The sequence below is a fragment of the Balearica regulorum genome, chromosome 2 (assembly GCF_011004875.1).
Source record: "Balearica regulorum gibbericeps isolate bBalReg1 chromosome 2, bBalReg1.pri, whole genome shotgun sequence".
Classification (NCBI taxonomy): Eukaryota; Metazoa; Chordata; class Aves; order Gruiformes; family Gruidae; genus Balearica; species Balearica regulorum.
In genome coordinates this window covers 27708953-27734134 of record NC_046185.1, presented here as the reverse complement: position 1 = coordinate 27734134, position 25182 = coordinate 27708953, and the positions used below count along the sequence as shown (strand labels likewise).

Below are 25182 nucleotides of genomic sequence, written 5' to 3'. Positions count from 1 at the left end.
CACACTGGAAAATGTAATCTTGATTGGCAGGGAAATTGTTTATGGGTTTTAAATTCCTTTCCAGCCCAGCTCTGTATCAGTGTATTACCATAACCACTAAGCGCTTTCTTGGTCAGCCTGAAGACACCAGCTGCTTTTAAAAATCTTTATTTGATATATTCATCTCCTCTTAATCACATTACATATATTCAAGATTCCTTCCTTTATTATTTGTCAGAGGTTGCTATTCAATAAATACCTGTATCTAGATCCTTCCTTCTGTAAAATCATTCCATTTGTTTATGAATGTCAGTCAAATGATATTGTACTCGTAGCTTTTGAATAACCTTTTAATTCCTTTTTTCTACTTTCTTTTCTATTCTTGAATGGATATTACAGAAATGATTAGATACTTCTAAATGTGTAGACACTTCTAAATGTTGGCATCATATATGATTTTAATTTGGTCTCTGATTTTTAGTTCTGAGGGTGGGGTTTTTGGGGGAAGAACAAGGAAAAAGTTGTCTTACACTTTTATTTGAGCATTTCTTTCAGTTTCAGTTGTAATTACTTTTTAGCCAAACCCAACTCTGAGTCTTCGGTCATGAAATCAAGCAGTATCAGGCTTAGTCAATACCTAGATAAGATACATCCAAGAAAAATAGGTAAAGATCTAAAGTTACTGCTGGTGCTTCAGTAGATGGCACCCTTTGCTCTAAGGAGGAACGGAGCTGCTGTACCCTCCTGGTACCAGATAAAGACTAAGTATAAAGAAGGAAGCTTAAAACTGAAGTCAAGGTTACAACAGCTTTTGCTCATGAGCTATCCCATGACACACATCACCAGAATAGCAGCATCTTGGTCAAATTCCAGTTTGGATTATTAATCATCTGACTTGAAATTCCCTTTGCCATTTCAGTCTCAATGAGCAGCCTCCTTCGCTTTCAACCAGAACTAATTTCATGCAAACATGTACATTAAAGGATTGCGCCATTTCAGGAGTGGATGAAGTGATTAACATGAAGATCATGATTTGTCCAGGAAAATAAAAAAGAGTGACAAGGTTTGCTACTCTAACTATTTTGAAGTGAGCATCGTTCTCTATTTCAGATAAGCAGAAGTTTTGCTGATGATCTAATGCTTCATAGATTCATGACAATATTGCAAATTATACTGCAAAGACGGTTCCACATAGATATGGATTGTGTGGATTGAAGTGGCTGCTTTTTAAACTTAACTGTGTTTGTTAATACAGTGCTCAAATGTGATCAAGACTAGTCCTATTTAACTGGCGATCTTTCAATCACCAGCACTTTGGAAGTAAACATTTGAAATCAGACTAAGGGAGTGAAAATGCTGGTGATGGCCTGTCTCCAAGATAAGCTTTACTACTGGGAGCTGCCAAAAGAGATGTTGCTGCTGAAGGAATGTGCAGATGTTGGAAATCTGATTGAATGAAATTCATAAAGAGCATTGGGTGCCTCGAGCTTGGCTCCATGTCCTGGTTTTCGGCTGGGGTAGAGTTAATTTTCACAAGAAGCTGGGAGGGGACACAGCCAGGATGGTTGACTGAAACTAGGCAAAGGGATATTTGGTACCATCATGACATGCTCAGTATACAAGGGAGGAACTGGCTGGGGAGCAGGGGTCGCTGCTCGGGCGCAGGCTGGGCATCGGGTGGTGAGCAAATTCCGTTGTGTATCACCAGTTGTGTATATTTTAAGTACCGTTGTTACTATTTTCCTCTTCGTTTGCTGTCTCAGTAAACTGTCCTTATCCCAACCCACAAGTTTTACCTTTTTCTTCCGATTCTCTTCCCCATCCCACCAGGGTGAGGGGAAGAGTGAGCAAGCGGCCGCGCAGTGCTCGGCTGCCAGCTGGGGCTGAACCACGACAGTCCGCTGTGGCTGGGGGTTCTGCAAGACTTCTGTGAGTTAGAAAACCTCCACATAACTGGATGGGAAAGAAAAGAGGTTGAGGGGGGATGAGTTTACTATAGATACCCAGAAATTAAACTGTTTACATCTAAATATTGTCTGCACCTGCAGAACCTCTTTAATTGATTCTTTTCATAAAGAAAGAATTTAGTTTTGAAGATATGGAGTCCTGCTGTGTGTCTCTCAGCGTGCAATGCAAGGGTGGCAACAGCTAATCACAGCCACCAATAAAGAGGAAATTGTCATTAACTACAAAACATAGTAGCAATGAGAAACCAGACAAATTAGAAGCCTGGAGGAAGTCCAGCTACTAGAAAGCTGCACTTCCCACTGTAAGAATAAAAATAACAGCAATATTTTTTTTTGTCTGTGTCTATATCATATCAGTACAGATTGAGAATGGAAAAATGGAAACACGCGTTATTATCCCATTGATAGAAAAGATGTGAAAAGCATGCCAATAGTATCATGATCTTCAGCAGAAGAATACTTTACAGCTTTTTGATACAAAACTTGATATTCTCCTGAGAAAGGTCAAAACAGAGCCAGGAGCTACTTATCAGTTGACCAATCTTAAGATTGTTGGGAAAAAATGTAGGATGTATAACAAGGAGAAAGAATGCAAAGTGGTGCAATTAAGGTAACAACTGAATAGAAAAAAATGCCTTTTCCAATACTACAGTTAATTTTCAAGATCCATGCAATTGAAGAAAGGTGCAATGAAATGGGTGTACTTAATGCCATTGCAGCATCTTTATAAGTAGTTCTCCTAATGAAGAGCTAATAAATGTGTCTTTGCACATTGTTACTCAGCACATAATGCATGAAACATGATTCCTGTAATCTTTTTATCTGGGAAAAAAACGAGAGACTTAGTTGTTCCAGTGCATCTCTGCAAAAGTTACTTTGCTGTGTATCAGCGTTGCGAGCCAATGACTTAATTTTCTCGTTGTGATCTTGCTATCTTGCTAGGTTACTCAAGTTATAATATTTTAATCTCTCCCTGCAGAGCTGGAAGATGTTGCATCGTGCTCCTATTTAATGTGCATATAGCAGTACAGATAGGTTCCACTTCCCTTATCTCCTGCAGGCAGTAATTACTATTCCAGCTCTGCCTTCCTTCCACAACCCTTCCCAGATGACCTGCTATACCATTCGAAGTCTTTAGTATGCTATCTAATACAGATCACAAAAAAAAAAAAGAGAATACTTTTGTATGAAATTTATCATGTCTGTATTCTCTGATATGTCCTTAGCATCTGACAGTGATCAGATATGGCATCATCTCTGGGCACATTATTAGAAGAGGTGACAGACCAAAACCAAATGCAATTCTCCAACATATTTTTGAGAGCATGTTATTGGAACCTGAGGAGTTTTGGAGTTCAAAGGCACTGATTTAGGATTTCCAAGGAAATGGAAAATTCAGTTCAGCCACAGATTCAAGCCCTAAAAGCACCTTTCCTACTCAAAACCACCCCAAAAAACTCACCCCCCCCAAAAAAAAAAACCCCACCAAACCCCAAACTGGAAGGAATAATGTCAGTTGTTTCTGCAACTTTCTTATAAGTATGGAAAATGTATTTTTGTGAAGTGTTTGATCAGATGAATGGAAATACACATCAGCTTTGTTTGTGTATTGCCTTGGTTTCGGGGAAACTGCTGGATTTTTTTTTTTTGTCCTGCATGCTACACAGCAAAGGTACAGACAGCTTTGGCAGGTGCTTATAAATAGGTTCTATAAATCTTCTTCATGAAGCAGTTTGAGAGAAGGATTGAAAGATGGCTGATGTTATGTACCGACACCGGTTTGAAACATTTGAAGTAGTGCTAATGTAGTTGCAGCCCCATAGTTGCAATGTACAGCTTTATGAGTCCTTTGACCTATTCTCTTCATTTACCAAGCGTTGTATCCTCCGTATGTTCTGCACCTTTTCAAATAATTCAGTTGTGCTCATTGTCTAGTCATTTATTGTTTTACTCCATCTCATCCCTCTCCACAATTCAGTCATAAATCATTCCATGTAGAGGGTGTTCACTCCAACACGCTGCAAGAGCAAACAAAAGTCTCTTGCCAAACTCACCAACTAACTTAATCAGCTCTTTGTTTGTAAATGTTGAGCGTAGTGTGAGAGTTTTCTTTGGAGTGTGTGCAGCAATGTCTCTGTATGTCAGTCAGAATACATGTGCAGCCCACTTGTTTTGGGATTGCACTGCAGAGTTTTGGAGTTCCTCTGTCTGTTTTGTTAATCTCTTTTAACCACCTCCTTGCCCCAGTACACGTTTTCCCACTCTAGGTCCTTACCCTGTTTTACTTGCTTTTGTCCTTCATGTGCATGATTCCTTGATTCTCTCTGGCTTCTCACTCAGCTTATCCCAATTTTCTCTTGCAGCCTTACTTCTTGCCAGAACCCAGCTGCACCTATCTGTGACAGGGATCAGTGATTCCTCATCTCCTTCTCTGACTAGTCCTAGTCCCATTGTTCATCCTCTATTTTAAAATTCACAGTCATAGAATAATTTGGGTTGGAAGGGACCTTTAAAGGTCATCTAGTCCACCCCCCCTGCAATGAGCAGGGACATCTTCAACCAGATCATCTTGCTCAGATACCTGTCCAGCCTGACCTTGAATGTTTCCAGGGATGGGGCATCTACCACCTCTCCAGGCAACCTGTGCCAGTGTTTCATCACGTTCATTGTAAAAAAAATTCTTCCTTACATCTACTGTGAATCTGCCTTCTTTTAGTTTAAAACCATTATCCCTTGTCCTATCGCTATGGGCCCTATTAAAAAGTCTGTCCCCTAAATTCCCCTCCTTTTGACAAACACGCCTTCTCCAAGTCCCTCTTCTATTTTCTGTACTAGCTCCAGACCTTCCTTCCTCTTGTCACAGCCATGATCTCTCTCCAACTCACACCTCTCTAGGCCAACGTTCCCTTCACAGCTCTCAGTCAGAGTTTTCCCTTTCGCTTCCCCGTGTCTGGGTCTCCAGACTCCTTTTCTGAATCTGCTGCTTGTCTTTTCCTTGTCCTCAGGGCACTTAAGTTAGGCAGATTCCCTTCTTCCCTCCCCAGGTACCCAGCAGATGAGAGCACTAGAGGTGGCTCTGGTACTCAGCCCTGTGGAGGGTAACGGCAGCCCAGTGTTGGGATTAGAGGATGGGTCTAGCTTAGTGCTTCATCCCTGGCCAGACCGTGCTCCACCAGCCTGTGGGACCAGTCATACCCAGATGGAGCAGCGCCAGGACTGCTGACGCAATCTTGCATGCTGACAAGCAACTTGGAAAAAAATGAATCTGAGAATAAAATTTTTCTGGTAATCGTACTATCTGCCATGTCCATACTAAAGGTGTTTCTGATACCGTAGCTAATTAAGGATCTGTTTTGGTGGCTTCCTCATTTTTGTGCTCAAACATTAAATTAGGAGAGCAAAAACTTACTCCTAGCTACAAGTTCTTTGCACAGCATTGTAGATGAAGGTCCTACTTGCAGATCTAAACGTGTCACGGTCTGTACACTAGGTGGGATTTGAAACTATTTACAGACCACCAGCATTTAGGATTGTCACCCAGCAGGTTTGCTGTTGAACCCCCTCTATGTCCCCGCCCATTGCTGCTGAGTATGCACACATGGGTAGGTTCTCTGCTCAAGTACATCAGCAGGTTGTCTGACATGGACAAATATTTTTGGTTGAATTGTGACAATGATGGAGAGAATTAACCGGTGGTCTGTATGCTGGGCAGCAATGGTTTGGACTAAGGTGTAATTGTATTTTATTGATATAAGAAGTTATATTGCACAGTTCAAATTTTTAGTCATATATTTGTCTTGAAGTCTATGTACAAGTAAAATGCAATTTTAGCTGGAATGCTTACTGTTGAATGCTACTTTGAGAGTCTCAGAGATTATAGTAATGGTCCAGTTATATTTTTTAGCAGTTTACGAAGTACCTAGGGTCCCTCTTTTCTTTTCTTTCATTATCATGAGACCTGGGAAGATTACCTAGCAAAAAAAAAAGTCTGCTTAACATGGGACACTCTCTTTTATTGTTTTATAGCTGTAACCTGAGCTATAGTTGGCAACTCCACACTCTAGAAAGTAAATAAAGAGCATAGTGAAAATGACAGCAGCTTCGAGGGGTTTAGCAGAGCGTGGATTATTGGCCAAGATTCTTGCCAAGACTGCACCAGCAAAATGTGATGACATATAGTGCTAACCTGGTGAAACCTGATTGACAGTCTCTGCTGAATGCATTAAGTGACCGTACTTAAGTAGTGGAAATCCCAAGTGTCCCTTTTTTTTTTTTTTAATATTTTTTCTGCTGAAAGCAGTGTGAAGAGCTGGACCTGGGCTTTTTCTTTTTTTTTTATTGTTTCTGAGCAGTTAGGATGCATTCAGGTCACCTCTTGTCAAACATAGGTCATATCTCTCAGTCAGATAGCTTAAAAATCCAGACTCGTGGGTTTTCATGAAATCACACCATTCCAGCTGCTGAGATTTAAAGCAAAACACTGCAAAGCTCACAATACATTTGCAGAGGCTGGCAAAATTGTGCTACCACTAACGCAAACATTTCTCAATAGCACTCTTCATAGAAATCAAGGACGTCTCCAGGTAACAGCCACAGTTTCTCTGCATCCCAGTGTCCGTAAGATAACAGAATAATGAGTGACCCTGAATCTGTTTGCATTAACAGAGACCAGAGATTCTTTTTACACCTTCTGGTGCTACAAATAGAAAAGGTAAATACATTGTGCTTTGTGAGCTCCAAAATGTCAACTCCAGAAATAAACCCCACTATTTTGTTTCACTGATAAATATGATTCATTACAGATTTTAACAAGTGATGGGATTTGCATTAGGTCCTGACTCTTCTCAGATTTGTGTTAGAAAATAGTTTCATAGATCAGTGACCTCAGCTGCAGATGTCCCGCTGCAAAAATCTGTTAGCATTGTTTCCAGCAAATATTAACAACAGGAAAAAGCTCAGCTAGTTCATTTACAGATATAAGTGAACTTTCAGACAACAATATATAGCACATATACCATGCTAGGAGATTTTAGGTGCCAAATGGAATGTGCTGTATTGATCCTCATGTTCTATGGAGGCTTCATTGCAAGGTTAGGTATACTCCTTAATTCGTGTAGAGTAACTGCAAATATTACTACCAGCCAATTTTATGACAATGAGTGAAGGAAAGTTTAGCTACTTTTGCTTTAATATCTGGGATCAAGTGACCCAGATTGACTAGTCATGTAGTACATATACCAGAAAACTCTCAACAAAACCTCAGTGAAATAACAGAGCCACTTAAAAAGAGTTCTGTGTATGGCTACAACAGGTCTACAAATCACTTTAGTGCTCAGCAAGAAACATCTTGGAAATAATGGGGGGAAATGAGATACACGCTTACCTAAAAGTAGTAAGCCACCTTCTTTGCTTGACCAACATTTTATATCATTTAGCTGAAGAAAGATTTGGATATTCTTTACTGCTGTTTTGAAAACTGTCCGCTAGACAGCCTTCGCTTATTAGTTTTACAACCAAAGAAACAAAGTCAAGATTTTTAGAGTGATAGAATTACCAGGGGTCCACCCCAACTTATAAAATACCAATGAATGAATGACCTTCCTGATTTTTGGGGGTTGGACTAGATGATCACCAGAGGGCCCTTCCAACCCCTACCATTCAGTAATTCTGATTTTCAGCATGCTTACTAAGCAATGGGAGACCACTGGGAGAAAGATACTAGAAAGGATGTCAAAGTGTAATACTTTAAATAGCCATTGATGTTTTCCTCCCCAGAAAAGAAATATGAAACAAAGAGAACATGACAGCTGGTTAATTGAATGTCCAAGTCAGCTGTTATCAGAGGTAACCCTCAGTCACTGACTTCTGTGACTAACTTGGTAATATTCAGTCACATTTCAACAGTGCCCCTTAATTCTGAAAATTTCAATTTTGACAGTGTGTAGGACACAGACTGTGCTTAGTATAGAGCATCTTGCAGCTATCATTGAGGTTCAAGTTCCTACAAAATGGATTAATGAAGTCATAAATTTTAATACCAGAAAGGGCTGTTATGGTAATCCAGTCGGAATTCTGAGCAACGTCAGTGAATGTTGCTTGCATGGAGCCTATAATTTACAGCTGAGCTACTATGTATCCATAGGAAGGCATCCAGTCTTGATTTAAAGATTTGTGTGACAATGAACCTATCACCTCCTAGATAAAATGCTTCACAGCTGGTTACCTCAGATTTCAGTTCTTTTTTAAAAATTTTATTTCAGCTTCTAACCACTATATTCTATTATGACCTTACCTGTTCAACTACCCTTTCTAGCCAGGAGTCATAATTAGCCAAGTTGAGCTCACACGCAGTTAGGCTTTATTTAAGTGTTTTGTTGTTAGGAAAAACGCACAGAATTTGTGGGGAGGAAAAGGCATGTACACTGATGTACATGGTCCTGATAAGCTGGCAGGTCGAGAGGTCCCTGAGGAGCCAGGGATGCTGGGGCAAGCGGCCAGGGAGCGGCAGGGCCCGTGGCACAGGCAGGGAGAGCAGGTGGCATGCCAGCAGCCCTGGCAATCCCACACAGACGTCATAACTGCAGATCCCCATGATGACAGCTTCCCCAAATTCAGAATTTTTTCCTTTCATAAGAAGCTTTCTAGGCAGCCAGCAGCCCTTGGTCTCCACCCTGAAGCCATACACATACCGTGTGACACAGGACAGTGTTACTTTCTCAGGTCTCAGCAAACGCTTCCTCCCTGTTGCTTGGTTGTTTTTCTCTCGCTCAGCTGCTGTTTCCTTTGGCATGCTCAAAGCAGCCATCTTCATAACTTGCGATGTTGTGGTTTTTTTCAACCAATAACTGGCCATCAGTTAGTTGTTCATAATGTTGGGTCCTCTGTTTTCAATGATACTTTCAAGGCCTTTCCCGTTATCCCATGTTAAACTCCAGTCCCTAGCTGCTGTCTGGCACACGGCCGCAGTTCACAGGGCAGGTTCTCACCACTGGCTGATAACAAGCCTGGTGGGCCAGGACTGGGGCCCTGTGAAGTTGGCACCGAGCCTGCGCCTCCTGCTAGCACGGGCATGGCTCTTAGCAACTTGCGTTTAGCTTTCAGTTTTCTCAAAAGCTTTTCAGGTCCTAGGTTGTATGACAGCAGAGGACACTCATCTTTAGCTGCGGGTGCAGCATGACCTCCCCAGCATTTATCATACCACTATTTTTTAAATTGTACTCCCTCATACTTAGCGTGCCCCAAAACCTCCATTCCTATGTAACTTTGAGTTCAACTGCATTAAGATGTTCAAATGAGACTAGCATAGCGTGAGATCACTTCAATCACCCTACCTTAGTCATCACTTAGCACTTCATGTTTGGTCACCTGAGGTATTTATTTATTTGGTTGTTGGTATTTTTTTCTATATTCTCTTTTGGCTGACTGCCAAAGACAGGGCAGGAGTCAGGACTAAAGCCAGTAGTCACTACAGGGACCTCACCGATGCATCCCCTTTGACTGGGGATAGCTGTGCCGGAGGGAAGAAGCCTCTGGTACCTTTTTTTTTTATTGAAAGATTTAAGCCTGTAGTCCCCCAAAACACGGGAGAGCTCAGCCTGCTTGAAGGATGGCACTGGGTCATATGCCTGAACATCCAATTACAGTGTCTTCTTATGGCAAAGACAATGTTTTTTTCTATGCAGTAATTTTATAAAGTTCCAAAAGAAACTAAAATGTAGAAGGTATAAACCAGTATTTATTACTTTTCAATATAGAGCATTTTAAGAACATGTATTACATGTCAGCTATTCATATATACCTACACGTGTGGACAAACATATGTGACTGACAAACTTATATAGAGCACATATATACGTTAGTCAAAGCAAATCTAACCTGGATCTGTCCTTATTCTGGATTTGCCAGTAGTATACAGAAACATTTATAGGGCCACCCTAGCGATTTCCAGTGCTAACCTATTTTCCTAGCTTAAAGCCCCCCCCCCAATTCCTTTTGGATGAGACTTTTTTTTTTTCCCCAGCTGGTCTGTGATCTGGTTTTATTCCAACAGACTGGAAAACACAAGTGGAGGTAAAGGGTAAAATATATTATGTATCCAGGTACAGATATACAAATCTGAAAATTATTTACATTTCAACAGAATTGTAAAGGAGGGTCCAAAAATTGGGTCGTTCTGTACAGCAAGAGAGTCTGATCCATCATCTTACTATTCTGCTTTAGATATGTTTCCTTTGCACTTGACACTGTACTTCCTGTAGAGGATCTGTTCACAAGAACATAAAAGAATAATAGCAATGCCGTAACACTTAAGCACAAACTTAGTTTCCATTACCAAGGTTTTTGCTCAATTTGAATAATTTTAAACCCAATTAAAATATTAAAGTTCATCAGTTATATTTTGCCCAGATGAACCAAACATTCCACAAAATAATGTTGGTGACTGCACTGAACAGAAAAGCATCTCACTCTGCACTTGCAGTCAACAAGAATTTGTAGTTCCCACTGAGGTGGGGATTTGACCCCAGCCAGGAAGTTTGGATTTTACTGTAATAAAAATGTAACGAGACATAATTTCACAGTGGTGAGGAGACACAAATCACAAACATGACAACTTGGAAAATTAGAAGTCTTTCTGGGAATTTTTTTTCATTTTAAGTAATTTTGAGTAAAAAACTTGCACACACAGGGCATAGTATATTTTGCATAAAAGTGAAAAGGTCAAGTATTTTTTTTTCCCTCAACATGATAAATAATGTGAAAACCTCAACCAATTCTTTTCTCACCTCCATCTTTCCTCTTTAACAGGATTTACCTCTAGTTGAGCTAAACACACTATTTTTTCTTAGTGAAGACACATCCGCACTAAGTCCAGGTGACCGCAGCAAGTAGGTCCGCAGTTATTTTTGTCAGGGTACAGAAACAAGGTCGCTTTCCCCGTAAAAAAGGCCTCAAGCCGAGGAGAGATGCTTCCCTTTCCTAGTGCGACCCGAGATCACGGCCCGTAACGTGCGGGCTCAGAGGCCTCTTATCCCGCCGGCGAGGCAGGCGGGGCCGCCTCAGCGGCGACACGCAGATCAACCGGTCCCGGAGGGCGGCATGCAGCAGCCGGAGGAGCCCCATCGGGCGAGGAAGGGAAGAAGGGAAGAAGGGAAGGGAAGGGAAGGGAAGGGAAGGGAAGGGAAGGGAAGGGAAGGGAAGGGAAGGGAAGGGAAGGGCATTCTTCCCGTCACGGCTGAGGCGGCGACCGAGCGACTGCTGGCGGTGGGCGGGGCCAGGCGGGGCGGCGCTGCCGGAAGCGCGGCGAGCTCCCGCCTCACGCCGGGGTCGGGGGTTACGGGTGCCGCCGTGGGGTGAGCGCGTCCCGCGGGTGGGGGCCTCCGGGCGCCCATGGAGGGCTCCGGGGATGAGGAGCCGGGGGCCGACGGGCCGCTGCAGCAGCTGGTGAAGCGGCAGCGCAAGGAGAAGCGGGAGCTCCAGGGTGAGGGGCGCCCCGGACCCGGCGAAGGGCGGGCAGGGGAAAAGGCTCGGGAGTGGGGGAGGGGAGAGCGGCTCCCTGGGGCGCCCGCCTCGCCCGGGGCGGGTGGCGGGGAGACGCGGGGCGGGCTCGGCGTCCCGCTCGCAGCCTTCCCCTGGAGGACGCTCCGCGGAAGCCCCGAACTGCAGCGGGAGCAGCTCGGAGGGGGCGGGAGGGGCGATGCGGGCGCGTTCGGCACGGCACGGCTGTGGAGAAGCAGGGAGCAGCCCTTGCGCTGCCCTAGCGAGGGGAAGAGGACGCCGGTGCGGAAAACACCGCGCCGCGGCAGGGGTGTCGAAGCTGTGCTTTGCTGCCAGGGGTGGTTCTGGCCAAGCAGGCGATCTGCTGAGCTCGCCTTAGCGTAATCTTGGGAGCCTAACCATGCTTGAGAGCTGTAACATAATGCCAGACGTTAACATTTTGCTAATTTTCTTTTAAGTTAAAGGAGGTATGTTTTTGTAAGGTATCCTAGATTGAAAAGCCTGTATAAGGATCCTTGCTGCCCAGGCAGCTAACTTTCTCCAAAGTGCAGTTGACCTGAAATGAACTTTCACATTCTGTCCAGCCATAGCGAAGTACCTATAGCAGAACACCTGTGTGGTCTTGCAGTGCTACATATGAACTGTTCATGACCCACATTTTACTTACCCTATTACAGTAGATGAATATAATTAAGTAGTTTTGTTGGCTAGATTCTATTGGCTTGAGTTTTACAGTTGATTATAACCTTTTTGTTAAGTCTTTTTCATTGCTAGTATATTGGTATGGCCTTTTCCTTGTTTGGCATTTTTGGCATGCAATGAAATAGGCCCATCTGCAGCCTTTTATCAGTTAGAGGGTTTAAGAAGAGGAGAGACACAATTGGATTGCATATCGACAGTAAATCTATAGGAACTTACTGTTTTGAGATGCCTTTTCCTCCCTCAAATTTGGTTGGAATTTCAAAGAGGGGTAGCAATCAAGCACTGTGGTTAGGTGGCTGGAGCACATGGCACATTGATTGGGAGAGGCTGAGGAACAAGAGGGTTTTTCCACCGTGGTGGAAGGTGATAAGGGGATATTTAATTGCAGTCCTCCACTACCTAAGGTGGGAGGGGCATACAGAAGACAGAGCCCCAGTCTTCCCAGTTGAGAGGCAGGTGACCTATAGGCACGCATTCTTCTACTTGAAAAACACATTTGTGATATGTGCAATGATTAACTGTTTGACAGATAGCAAAACGGTTTGATTGTAAGAATTAACACAAGGTGCACCTCAGTCTCTGAAAATCCAGCATCTCCTCCAGTTGATGATCCATGTCTCTACCACCCCACATATACTCTCCTTGTGTATTTGTGTGCTGCTGAAGTCTAGGCTTTTCTAATTCCCCTTTATGTTAATTTTTATGAACAAAACTGCTTCTCTGTCAGTTAAACTCAGCTGATTCATCTGTGAGGCTGAATGCTTAACAAATTTTTCAGCGTGAGCATTCTTGCTGCCTCCTCTCAAAAAGTTTCATTATCGTTGCCATCATCTTCAGCTCAACTGTGTTAGTCAAGGGTAAAGCACAGGAAAATGTACAGGTGTTGAATAGCAAGCAGAGTGTTAAATTATTGGTGCTGTAACTCTAAAACAGTGAATTGATGAGAGCTAGCAGGGAGTGTTCATGTAAAAGCACAAGCTGTGAAAGCTGTGTTCAGCCTGGAGAAGAGAAGACTATGGGGGATCTGTTTGTAGTTTCCACTGTGTAATGAATGGAGCGAGACTCTTCAAAGTAGAGCGTAGAGAATAGACTAGAGACAATGGCTGAAAGTGATAACAAGAAAAATCCTCATGGGAGGAAAAAGGGAAAATATTTTTCCTAACAAGAACGGTTAAACATTGGAAAAAAAACTGCCCAGAAAGGTTGCAGAATGTGTATCCCTGGAGACTTTGCACAGTAATCTGAATAAATTCCAGATCAATCTGAATTAACGTAACCTGATGTAGCTTTGAATTCAGCCCCACTTTGAGCAGGAGGTTGAACTAGATGACCTCTGGACATCCTTTCTAACCAAACTATTCTATGATTTGAGAAATGGAGCCTTGACTTACAGCCTAGAAATACTTATGGAATTGAAGGAAGTTGAGGGGTTTTGTTCTTGAATACACATTTTGCTCTTAGAAACTTTAAGGATGGGTAGACTCTGTTTTTACTTTTAATCTGCTGCTTGTGGGATTAAAAATTTACACATCTTTCCTGCGACAGGATTTGAGATCTCAATGCCCAAATAATCTTTTTGAAGGCAACAGGCTGAGGTCTGCTGCATTGATGAAGTTCATAACTTGTGCCAGGTTACTATTATACATATTTTTTCTCTTCTTCAGATATAATGTTTGCATCTGTTAAGAAAAATATAGCTGCTTTAAAATGTGATCATAACAGGTAGTCTCAGAGCTAAACTGTTAAAACGTACTAGTATGTTGATATTTGTAAATTTTTTTCTGTGTGACTTGCAGCTTTCTTTTCTACAATGACTGTGGAGTATCTATATTTAGAGGTAATGTTTTATTACACTACTTCTCTAACAGCAAAAATTCAAGGCATGAAAAATGCTGTTCCCAAGAATGATAAAAAGAGACGAAAACAGTTGGCTGATGAAGTTGCCAAACTAGAGGCAGAACTTGAACAGAAGCACAAGGAGGAATTAAAGCAGCTGAAGGAAGCTTTACCTGAGCAGAATAAGGTAGGTGCCTTAACTTTAGTTGAAGTTGTACAGACACAATTTGTGTTCTTTAACTTTTAAAAATTATAATGAAGTAACACTTTAAAGTATTTCTTTTTTTCCTCGCAGTGTTAGTAATTCTTTCCATCTTTGGAAAGATTCTGCTGTTATGATGGGTGGGCATTGCTAGAAAGGGTATTTAATGGCAGGGGTTTGTTGCTGTTGTTGAGCAGTGTTTGCTCTTAAGGCTGCCTTAGTAGCTCAGTCATCTTAAAGAATTTTTTTTTTTAAGTTCCTGTTATATTGTCACTCATCTTATATAGACTACTAGAGTATTGTTGGCCTTCAGTAGGCATTTGACTGATGCGGTATGCTTTTTCTTGCAATTCTGTCAACAGTGTAACTGACCTTTTTGTGAGAAGACACTTTCTGTGGTGATGAGAATGGTCATCTTAAATGCTACTGTTCTGCCGTGTTGGCAACATAGCTACATACTTAAATGTTTCCAGTTTGCTGATTGATAGAAAACTAATTTTTAACAGAGGCTTAGCATTATTCAAATTTAGCTGCAGGAAATAAGACCACCAAAGTAAACTAGATACTCTTAAATACTTGTGTGACATACAAAAATTCACCTGTGTTTTAACATTTAATTAATAAGTAGAGTGTTGGAAACTCCTGCCGTAGCAAATTTGCAATACATAGACTTAATTCTGTATACCCAGTACTGAAAAGACTCTTAGTATCATGTGCCTGAATTTAAGGACCATTTGTGCAAGTGGGCGTGTTCATATACTTTCTCCTACCTAAACAGGAATAGAGCTTATGGCTAAATTAGTGCAATACAGTTATCTGTGAATAATGCTAATGTTCCATGCTCATACATTTCCTTAAGTGTTTCCCTAACAGTGTGAGTCTTTTGGCTGTTTAAATCTTGTAAAGAAACAAAAACCTGTCTGCCTGACACTTTCTGGACTAGGCGTTTTCTGATTAGTGACCCAACAAAGAGTTAAGCAGAATGTACTTTTGTTTGAAAATGGGAATTAAAACATTTCTGAATTACTTTTAGGGAAATAGACTTGGTTGAGAAGCATCTGCTGAGAATCTTTGTGAAGAAAAAGTTTTCAATTGCAAGAGTTACGACCCTGTAACAATCTTCTGTAGTAGTTCTTAATCGGATGCTTAAGTAGATGATTAGTGCATAAGCATTAAACATAATACTTCTGTTTACCTGTGTCTTAGATTAGCTTCAAGAGTTTGTTTTGTTTTGCTAAATGAACTGTCAAAACTTTCTGATGGAGGACCTTTCAAGCTAAAATCCTTTACCCTGGACATAGCTTTGCCTGAGAGGATTTTGTTTTGAGGTGTATGGTTTCTTTCACTTCTCACCTTCTTTGTTCAGACTGAAACATGCCTATGCTTCCAAGAGTCACATCTAGTTCATACTGTTATGGGGTTAGCTTTGTCATTTTTCTTGAAGTGTCAACTCCCTGTCTTTTCCAACTGCTGGTTGTGCTTTGGTATGGAAGGTGGAACCTTCTCCTGCTTTAATTGTCACAGAACTTGCTAATGAAGTACCAGCATACTTCAGTTGGCTGGTATGGTGAGGAAAACTTTCCCTTTCAGCCAGTAAGCAGTGTTCACACTTCAGTGTGGAAGCTTGTAAGAGAATATATGCCTTAAATTTGAGATGTGCAGTTCATAACTGTCTCTTTGTTGAGACCATAGAAAAAGTAATATAACGCATGACAGTGGTTTGGGATGTGAAATGCTTTACTTTTGGCTTTGACGGGTTCTGTGCTGTACACAGATCATCATGGTTAAATGTCATAAATATATCCTGGGATTACTTAGGAACAGAACTTAAAACTGTTTCAGGAAATGCACATCTCAGTTATCATTTATACTAATAACACTTAACCTTTTTTTTTCTTTTCTTTTTAGACAGAATCTATAGCTGATGGGGTTGCAAATTTAGAGCTTGAAGGAGTAGAGCAACAGATTCAGCATCCTCGAATATCAAAAGCACAGAAGAGGCGGGTATGACTTAACATTTGAAAATTTTACAAATATTTGATTCAAGTTATATTCACTTAACTGCAATAACCAAAGTTAAACAATTTTGCAGAGGACATTACCGGGCTAATTCAGTATTGATGCTGTACTTACTGGGTGCCTTGAAATCTGTAAAGCTGCTACCTAGAGATATGTAAGCATTTTATAAATAGTTGTACTTTTTTACCCTCAGCCATGAGCTGGGAATCAGAATAGGTCAGGAGACGGGAGCCAGGAAAAACAAATGATGTGAAGCAAATGATTTTAAAAGAATTTCACTAAAATCGTTAATAGAGAAATAAAGCAATTGAATTCAAATAATGTAAAATATTACATGGAAAATATGAAAGTAGTAGAACACACATTTAACAAAAGAACTTTAATACTGAAATTCTTGTGAATTTTTGAGTTGTTAAGAAACACTACCTGGTATCCAGACCATTAGGGTTAAATCTTGTTAAGCTTCAGATGTTAAATGGCGATGGATTAACATTCTCATTGTACCTGCATAAACGTTGGTACAGGGCCAGAGGAGCAGTGCTTTATTGCGGAGTCCATCCCCCATTACATGATTGCTACTGCAGAGCTGCCGTGTAACAAACATGATGAAAGGATGTTCTTAATTCATCGCACCATGTCTAGGCAAACTAGACTCTGTAGTCTAGTTTTCTTAAATTGTGGTTGCCTAAACCAGTCTGGTCTTGATCTGTGCTTAATTTTAAGTGCAAAAGTGAAAAGATCATTTTCTGTACTGCTTCCTTTTTTATTTGCTCATTTACTTTGACTCTTATTCCCTTGTTAACTTAAGTGTAAACTTACAAAGCATTCTATAAAAGTCATTTTTGTGTTATGTGTTATTACATCCCCTCTAGTATTCTCTGTATGCATTTGTATCCGTCCTTTAGGTTAGGAGCAGTTTTTTATGATGTATAGTACCTAGCCTGAGGGAGTTTCAGTTTCATGACATGAGCTCCATTATGCAATCATACGCGTAAGTGGTAGATCTCACACTTATTATGAAAGAGCAATATTTTCTGTTATTTAATTACAATTCCCATGCTTGTGTTGTTTGCCAATGTGGTGAAATAGGTGATCCTGAAGAAAGGACTGCTATTTAATAGCCTTTGTATGGGTGTTGTAAAGTGTTATTTTTGCATGTTGATGTAATTAAAATTTCTCCCATCACATAATTTTGAGTGTGGTGTCAGAGGCAATTAGGATATATTAGTCACCATTTGCTAAAGTTTGGGTTTAGGACATCTCTAAGATCTGGTAGTACTAATTCGGGAGAACATTTCACAGATATGAATGTACTGAGAAACATTTGAAGAGTTAGAAGCAAGCACTAAGCCAGGAACTGTACCAGCATCTTCTAAATTATACCATTTAATGTAATTTTTATGTGTTTTTAATCTAAGGAAAAAAAAGCTGCCTTGGAGAAAGAAAGAGAAGAAAGGATAGCTGTAGCAGAGATAGAAAATTTAACGGGTGCTAGACATCTTGAAAGTCAGAAACTTGCTTCCCTATTGGCAGCAAGGCACTTAGAGATCAAACAGATCCCTTCAGATGGCCATTGCATGTACAGAGCTATTGAAGATCAGCTCAAGGATTGCCAGAATTCCTGGACTGTTGCAACTCTGAGGAACCAAACAGCAAAGTATATGCAAAGTCACTTTGATGACTTCCTGCCGTTTCTTACAAACCCTAGTACTGGAGATATGTATAGCAAAGGTAAGACTTGTGGCATAAGAGATTTTAAAAACTGTTATAACTATTTCTGATAGTTCTTGATTGCAGTTACAGCTGAATTGGGACTAACCCATTATGGTGTTTGTTCCTGAACTTTGTTACTTTGTTGGTTCGGCTGTGTTCTATGGAACACAGAATTATGATCCCCTATGAAACTTGGTACACCTGGATCTTTGTAACTTATCTCTTTTTTTTTTCCTCCTTTTTTTCCCCTAATCTAGCAAACATTATCTGTTTAAAAAAAAATCAGAACTTACTCGTTACTAGATGGTAATCATGTTCTGGGATGTGATTTAAGTTGTATTCACAGAATGGTAGGGGTTGGAAGGGACCTCTAGCGATCATCTAGTCCAACTCCTGTACTAGAGCAGGTTGCACAGGATCCTGTCCGGGTCGGTTTTGAATATCTCCAGAGAAGGAGACTCCACAACCTGTCTGGGCAGCCTGTTCCAGTGCTCTGTCACCCTGACAGTAAAGAAGTTTTTCCTCATGTTCAGACAGAACTTCCTGTGTACCAGTTTGTGCCCATTGCCCCTTGTCCTGTCTCTGGGCACCACTGGAAAGAGTCTGGTCCCACTCTCTTGACACCCACCCTTTAGGTATTTATAAGCGTTGATGAGATCCCCTCTCAGTTTTCTCTTCTCCAGGCTAAACAGCCCCAGGTCTCTCAGCCTTTCCTCATACGAGAGATGCTCCAGTCCCCTAATCATCTTTGTATCATAGAATCATAGAACGGTTTGGGCTGGAAGGGACATCAAAGATCATCTAGTTCCAACCCCACTGCTGTGGGCAGGGACACCCTCCACTAGACCACGTTGCCCAAAGCCTCATCCAACCTGGTCTTAAACACTTCCAGGGATGGGGCCTCCACAACCTCTCTGGGCAACCTGTGCCAGTGCCTCGCCACTCTAACAATAAAGAATTCCTTTCTAACATCTAATCTAAATCGACCCTCCTTCAGCTTAAACCCATTACCCCTTGTCCTGTCACTACAGTCCCTGATAAACAGTCCCTCACCATCTTCCCTGTAGGCCCCCTTCAGGTACTGGTAAGCCCCAATTAGATGTCCCCGGAGCCTTCTTTTCTCCAGGCTGAACAATCCCAACTCTCTCAGCCTGTCTTCATAGGAGAGATGCTCCAGCCCTCTGATCAGCTTCGTGGCCCTCCTCTGGACTCTCTCCAACAGCTCCACGTCTCTCCTGTACTGGGGCCCCCAGAGCTGGACGCAGTACTCCAGGTGGGGTCTCACAAGAGCAGAGTAGAGGGGCAGGATCACCTCCCTCGACCTGCTGGTCACACCTCTTTTGATGCAGCCCAGGACATGGTTGGCTTTCTGGGCTGCAAGCGCACACTGCCGGCTCATGTTGAGCTTCTCATCAATCAATACCCCCAAGTCCTTCTCCTCAGGGCTGCTTTTAATCCATTCTCTGCCAAGCCTATAATTGTGCTTGAGATTGCGCGTGCAGGACCTTGCCGTTGGCCTTGTTGAACTTCATGAGGTTCATATGGGCCCACCTCTGAAGCCTGTCAAGGTCCCTCTGGATGGCGGTCCCTCTCTGTAGCCCTCCGCTGGACTCTCTCCAGTAGTTCCCTGTCTTTCTTAAACTGAACGCTATTCCAGACATGGCCTCACCAGGGCAGAGTAGAGGGGGAGGATAACCTGCTGGCCACACTCTTAATGTACCCCAGGATACCATTGGCCTTCTTGGCCACAAGAGCACATTGCTGGCTCATAGAGAGCTTGTTGTCCACCAGGAGTCCCAGGTCCTTCTCTGCAGAGCTGCTGCCCAGCAGGTCAACCCCTAACCTGTACTGGTGCCTGGAGTTGTCCTTCCCTAGGTGCAGGACCCTACACTTGCCCTTGTTGAATTTCATTTGGTTCTTCTTTTCCCAATTCTCTAGTCTGTCAAGACCTTGCTGAATGGCAGCGCAGCCTTCTAGTGTATCAGCCACTCCTCCCAGTAAACAGCTTGTCTACCATGTTAGGGATGATGTTTTGTCAACTTCTTTATCAATGTTTTCAATTTACCTAGGAAAGCTGTTAAAAAGTGAGTGTGAAATTCAAGCAAATCTATTTTATTGTAGTTTGTATAGATGCTTATTCTACCCTTTATTTTCACTGTTTACGGTAGGTTTTTTGGAGCCCTTTCTTAGATTAAACTAAAAAATATAAAGGCATTTAGTGTGGAGCAGTGGTGTAGGCTGAGTAAATGCAGTTAAATGGAATTTATGTACTTTTTGAGCAATACATGGTTTATTCATTTCTTACTGCATGTCTGGAACACCATGCTAATGACTTTATACATTTTTTTTCACTTACTGCTACATTCATTTAATTGTTATTGCTGTGGATTTAATTTGGTGACTGGAGGCTGTTGTGAAGTAGGAGGCATCTTTCCCATGTTGACAGAGATAATTGTCACAGGATAAATGTGCCCCAAGAGAAGACTGAGTGAAGTTCTGCAGAGCAATAGGGAGTTGTGATTTTCTTGTGTCTCTTAAGTCTGTTAGAAGGGGAATGTATGAAAAATAATTCTTCAGAAAATCTGTTATATCCTTAACAGAATCTATTTGTAGGGTTCAGAAACCTGAAGGGTTGTAATTTATAAATTTAAAGCTTGGTTTCTGTAGAACACAATCTGCAAAAGGTTTATTTAGCTATTAACAAAGGAACTATTGGGAATAAATACTTCAGAGGTTAAAAACAAGGCAGCTAATTTGGAAATTAAAAAAACCAAACAAACAACAGTCGAACAACATACAGTTACAAGATTTTTAAAAACATACGTGACACCTAGCTAAGGTAAGAACTAAGCATACTATTTGCTATCACATCCTTTTCTAGAGTCTCAAAACAACACCCTCTGAAACTTAACAGGAAGAAAACTATATGCAATTTCATGCTTCTTGTTGACAGTTCCCAGAATAAAAAGTTTAAAATACAAACCTGTACTTCTTTTTATTCCCATCCTTGGTTTTATTCCTGTCTTCAGTCTTAATTTTTCTTTCTAAAGTAGTTATGGATTGTTTTTTGGTCTCTAGTGTTTTTATTTTCCTTTCCTTCTCTTCAGCGAACATACCTATTTTCCTGTATGTGTTTGGACTTTACAGGTTCTAGTTCTTCATTGTACAATCAGTATTTTCTCTCAGTTGCTTGTTCTCAAATAAGAGAAGTACTAAAAGATGTCTTTTCTTTCCCTGCAGAGGAATTTGAAAAATACTGTGATGATATAGCAAATACAGCTGCATGGGGTGGTCAGCTGGAAGTAAGTATTGTATTCATAATTTTTATTTGTGAAATTCTGAAGTGGGTGAATATACCTTCAAAAAAGGGCTTCTTAAGAAAGAATACCTGAAGGCATAAGGGAACATAGTCATAAATAGTTTATCAAGAACTTTCTCCTATGGTTATAATTCTTTTCCCAAATGAGTAGCTTTTCTGATGGTGTGCCGCTGTTCTGATGTATTTGATGACGTGCAAGAATTCAGTAGTTCTAAATATCGCTAGAAAGACTGACAGCACAAGTGGGGGAAGGCTTTCTAAAGAGAAAGCATTTTAATATGCAGACTTAGATGGTAGCAAAGCTGACTGGAGCTTTGTTAGATTTTTGTAATGTAAACCAGAACTTGTTGAGAAAACGTGTATTTATTTTAGCTTTTATCTATTGTTTTATGACAGAGTAGTTACCAAATTACTGAAGCTAGCCCAATGTTACCTGTGTTTTATCGTCAAAGCAATGATTAATATAAGGCAACCTGGTTGCAATTAAAGTTTTAAAAGTTAAAATTATTTTGCTTATTTTAATAAAGTTTATTTTCTAACAATATTTGAAATGTTATGCCCGAACTTGTGTCTGCTAAAACTAAATGCCATGTCTTCTTCTCTCCTCCCTACATTGGATTTAATCCTATTATTGTTTTTATGCCTTAAAGCTAAGGGCTTTGTCGCATATTTTGCAAACACCTATTGAAGTAGTGCAAATGGATTCCCCTCCCATTATTGTTGGTGAAGAATATTCAGGCAAACCAATAATACTTGTGTAAGTATGTAATTTTATCCCTTCTTAAAATAAGTGTGCTTATTTCTATGGCAGAGGACTCAGCTTTGATTCTCATCTGCTGTTTTATTTTCTGTTATGTATTTGATGTTGAAATGCTGCTTGAATAATGATCTTGAAGGTCAGAAATTATGTTTGTGATTGACACAGTTTAAAGATAATGCAGACAATCAGTCTGAAGTGTGATTCAGTCACTGCTTTATAGAATGCTACAATGTCATTTTACCTGTTAGATAACTATGAAATAATAGTGAAATTGATATAAAATGCAGCAGGAAACTTTTTTTTTCTCTTCAAAGTTTATGTTAATCTGTGCCTGGAAGTCACCAGAATTAAAAACTGTCTTTATTAATACTCTCCTATTTAATTACCCTATATATTTTCTGTGCTAAAACTTGAATTTATTTAAGCTATCTTCTAGTGCTGTTAATGTTTGGCATGATGTATACTTTTAGTTAAACTGGACATTAATTCTGTAACGTGTTTTTTTTTTTTTCTTTAGGTATATGAGACATGCTTATGGATTAGGAGAACATTACAATTCTGTAAAACTTCTAACAGACACTGCTACAGAAAATGGCAGCTAGCATACAAAAGTCATAAATCCACATGAATAACAGTTGTATCTTAATGTGTTGAGCTCCAGACAATTCCCAGACAGACTGGAAAGAATGGATTAAAAATGAGAAAAAGACATACAAAGTTTGACTATGAATCAGAAATAGCTCTTGATTTAAAACAAAACCAAACCAAAACCACACAACGGTATTTTGAACTTGTTGGTATTAATCATGTTTAGAAGATCTTGAAAATGGTGGCTGTGTAAATCAGGATTTTTGTTTTAATAGAGTTTCATCCCATGCTGCAGTAAAAATACCAACTAGTAAATGTTCTGGTTAATCTGCGTTTCTGCTGAAGGTTACCTGACGGTTGTTCTTATGTTATTTCTGGCAGATTTTGATGATCGTGGAAGAGTTAAGGCATTTAAAATAATTGGTTTTACTTTGATTGATGGAATATCCTCTACAGTGTTTCTTTAGTTCTATCAGGATCTAGCTCTAACATTGTAAGAGGGATCCCCTTCTTTATTTGGGCAGAGAAAAGCTGGATGCCAATCTAGTAGTAGAATATCTTGCTTGGCCGAAGGAATTGCACAATCTTTTTATTTTAAAGACTTTCATCTAAGATTTTTACCAAGGTTTGAGGACTTCACTTTTTTTTTTTTGCAGTTGACAGTAGGAACTGCATGCTCAATGCTGTTCCTAGTACTGAATTTGTAGGAAGAGCATTGTTATATATGACTGTATGTCATAACATTGATGCAAGTTAACTGTGCTGTTCATCCTTTGTAGTCTTTCATCTCTACATTTCAGTGATACAGAAATCTTACAAACAAAAAGCTCCTTAATGTCCTTGCTTTAGGTAGTGAAACTCATCTAAACTCATCATTTATGGATCTGCTGATCTAAGCACTTTGTGATCTGAAGTCTGATGTTTTATAATGCAATAAATCAGCTGGTTGCATACAGGTGTAAAAATAACCACCTTGGGCTTTGTCAGTAACTTTAAAGATGATCTGCAGAAGAATTAAGTTAATTTTCATTGCTCCCTATGATGCACAGAAAGGTGGGGTTTTTTTAATACGGCTTGACTTTTTACTTTAGAAATGTATATTTTTGTCTTTAAGTCACCGTAAATGTGACTCCAAAATCAGCAGCATGCTGAAACCAAAGTTGTAATGCAATTGTTTTTTAACAATAAAAGTGACTTTTTATTTTAAAAAAGCCTTAGTCAATAACGAAATTGTCTGTATTTTAGTGCTGATGAGTTGATATGAAGAAAAGCGATTCATGTCAAGTTCAAACACCTTTGCCCTGATTTGAGGATTATGAGCTAACAGTGTGTGTCTTGTAGTCCCTCAGTAAAGCTAGCCAGTAGACTGACATTCCTGGGACTTATAAATTAGAAAGAAAAATCTGCTCTTACTTAAGAAGAAGGAGATAAGCGTTCACTTTAAGGATCAGATTATGTCTGATTTAAAGCACTTTGAGAGAGAGGGAGGGGAAGAAAATCAGACAATTATAGCAGGGAGTTTTGGACAAGCAGAAATTGAATTATGACTTCTTTAGACCAGTGCCTGCCAGGAAAACGAAGTATTAACCAACCAGATCAGGAGTTGTTACATCCTTATTTATCTGATACAGTATAGCCAATATAGCTGTATTTATAGCAGCTGTTTTACTGTAGAATTTGGTTTACTACCTTGATTGTATAAAAAGATGTGTTTAATTTCAAACAAAAAATTGGAGATAACAGTATGGAAAAAAGTGTCTCTATTCATAATACCACTGTGAATTTCACTAAAAATAATAATCAGAAATACTCTTCTCTGTGTAAGAATTGATGTGACATGAAGTGCACATGCTGCTTTTTATAGATACTCTGTGCAAAAAGTTCTTTATTGGGTTTTCATTCTTGTTTGATCAACTGACAGAGAAAAGATGCCATAATCCTGGAACGCCTGTACCAACAGTTTGTCCCATTGAAGATGTTTACAATTTGTATAAAGTGAAATAATGTTTTAATATAGTGAGTGAAAGATCTTTGCTCATGCTGTATGGGACTTGCCAAAAAGTAATAAATTGGTTTATTTGCGGCAAATCTTGTTGTGGTCACTTTTTATTTTGTACTTAGGTTCTTCACTTGTTAATTCTTAGCGTTAATAAGTGTCCTCATTTAATTTTTAGGGCTTTAGGGTCCTACTGTAGTATGAATCCTCTGACTGACCCTTCTTATTCAAGCAGACAAAGCTTTACTGTTTATGAAATGCAGGTTGTTTGTAAATGAATTTTATCTTTGGCCACTTTAGTGGTTAAATTGGGACTCTTCTGAAAAAGCTGTATTTGAAATGCATTTGCTTTGGGCAACGTGGTCTAGTGGAGGGTGTCCCTGCCCAGGGCAGGGGGGTTGGAAGGGACCTCAAAGACCATCTAGTTCCAACCCAAACCATTCTGTGATTCTATGAAAATACTCTTGAACTTCTCCATACATAAAAATGATCAAGTGAAATTGAGAGGGTGGGATGTCGTCGTCCGTCCGTCCCCCCCCCGAATTTAACTTTTAACTTTGTCAGATGACACTGTGCAAAATAGCACTATTTATTTTGACTCTACAT

At 40.3% G+C, this 25182-nt stretch overlaps 1 protein-coding gene across 3 annotated transcripts; it reads left to right on the top strand.

Moving 5' to 3' along the window:
• The first annotated feature begins 11248 nt into the window (after positions 1-11248).
• OTUD6B (OTU deubiquitinase 6B) lies at positions 11249-24668 on the top strand. 3 transcript variants are annotated; one of them, XM_075743745.1, is made up of 7 exons: positions 11249-11424; positions 13940-14166; positions 16090-16185; positions 17619-17931; positions 21154-21215; positions 21883-21989; positions 22510-24668. In XM_075743745.1, exons 1-7 carry the CDS (start codon positions 11334-11336, stop codon positions 22592-22594), a joined length of 981 nt encoding a protein of 326 aa, XP_075599860.1. In that variant the 5' UTR covers positions 11249-11333; the 3' UTR covers positions 22595-24668. The 3 variants fall into 3 exon arrangements, with proteins under 3 accessions (XP_075599860.1, XP_075599861.1, XP_075599862.1); XM_075743746.1 differs by having other exon boundaries at positions 11251-11424; positions 14012-14166; XM_075743747.1 differs by lacking the exon at positions 11249-11424 and adding an exon at positions 11601-11723 and having other exon boundaries at positions 14012-14166.
• Positions 24669-25182: the final 514 nt, after the last annotated feature.

Bases quoted from the DNA above. Each gene is read 5' to 3' on its own strand.
- OTUD6B (XM_075743745.1), top strand. From the start codon at position 11,334: ATGGAGGGCTCCGGGGATGAGGAGCCGGGGGCCGACGGGCCGCTGCAG. The intron at 17,932-21,153 runs GTAAGACTTGTG...CTTTCCCTGCAG, and splicing joins TGGAGATATGTATAGCAAAG to AGGAATTTGAAAAATACTGT. The intron at 21,216-21,882 runs GTAAGTATTGTA...TATGCCTTAAAG, and splicing joins CATGGGGTGGTCAGCTGGAA to CTAAGGGCTTTGTCGCATAT.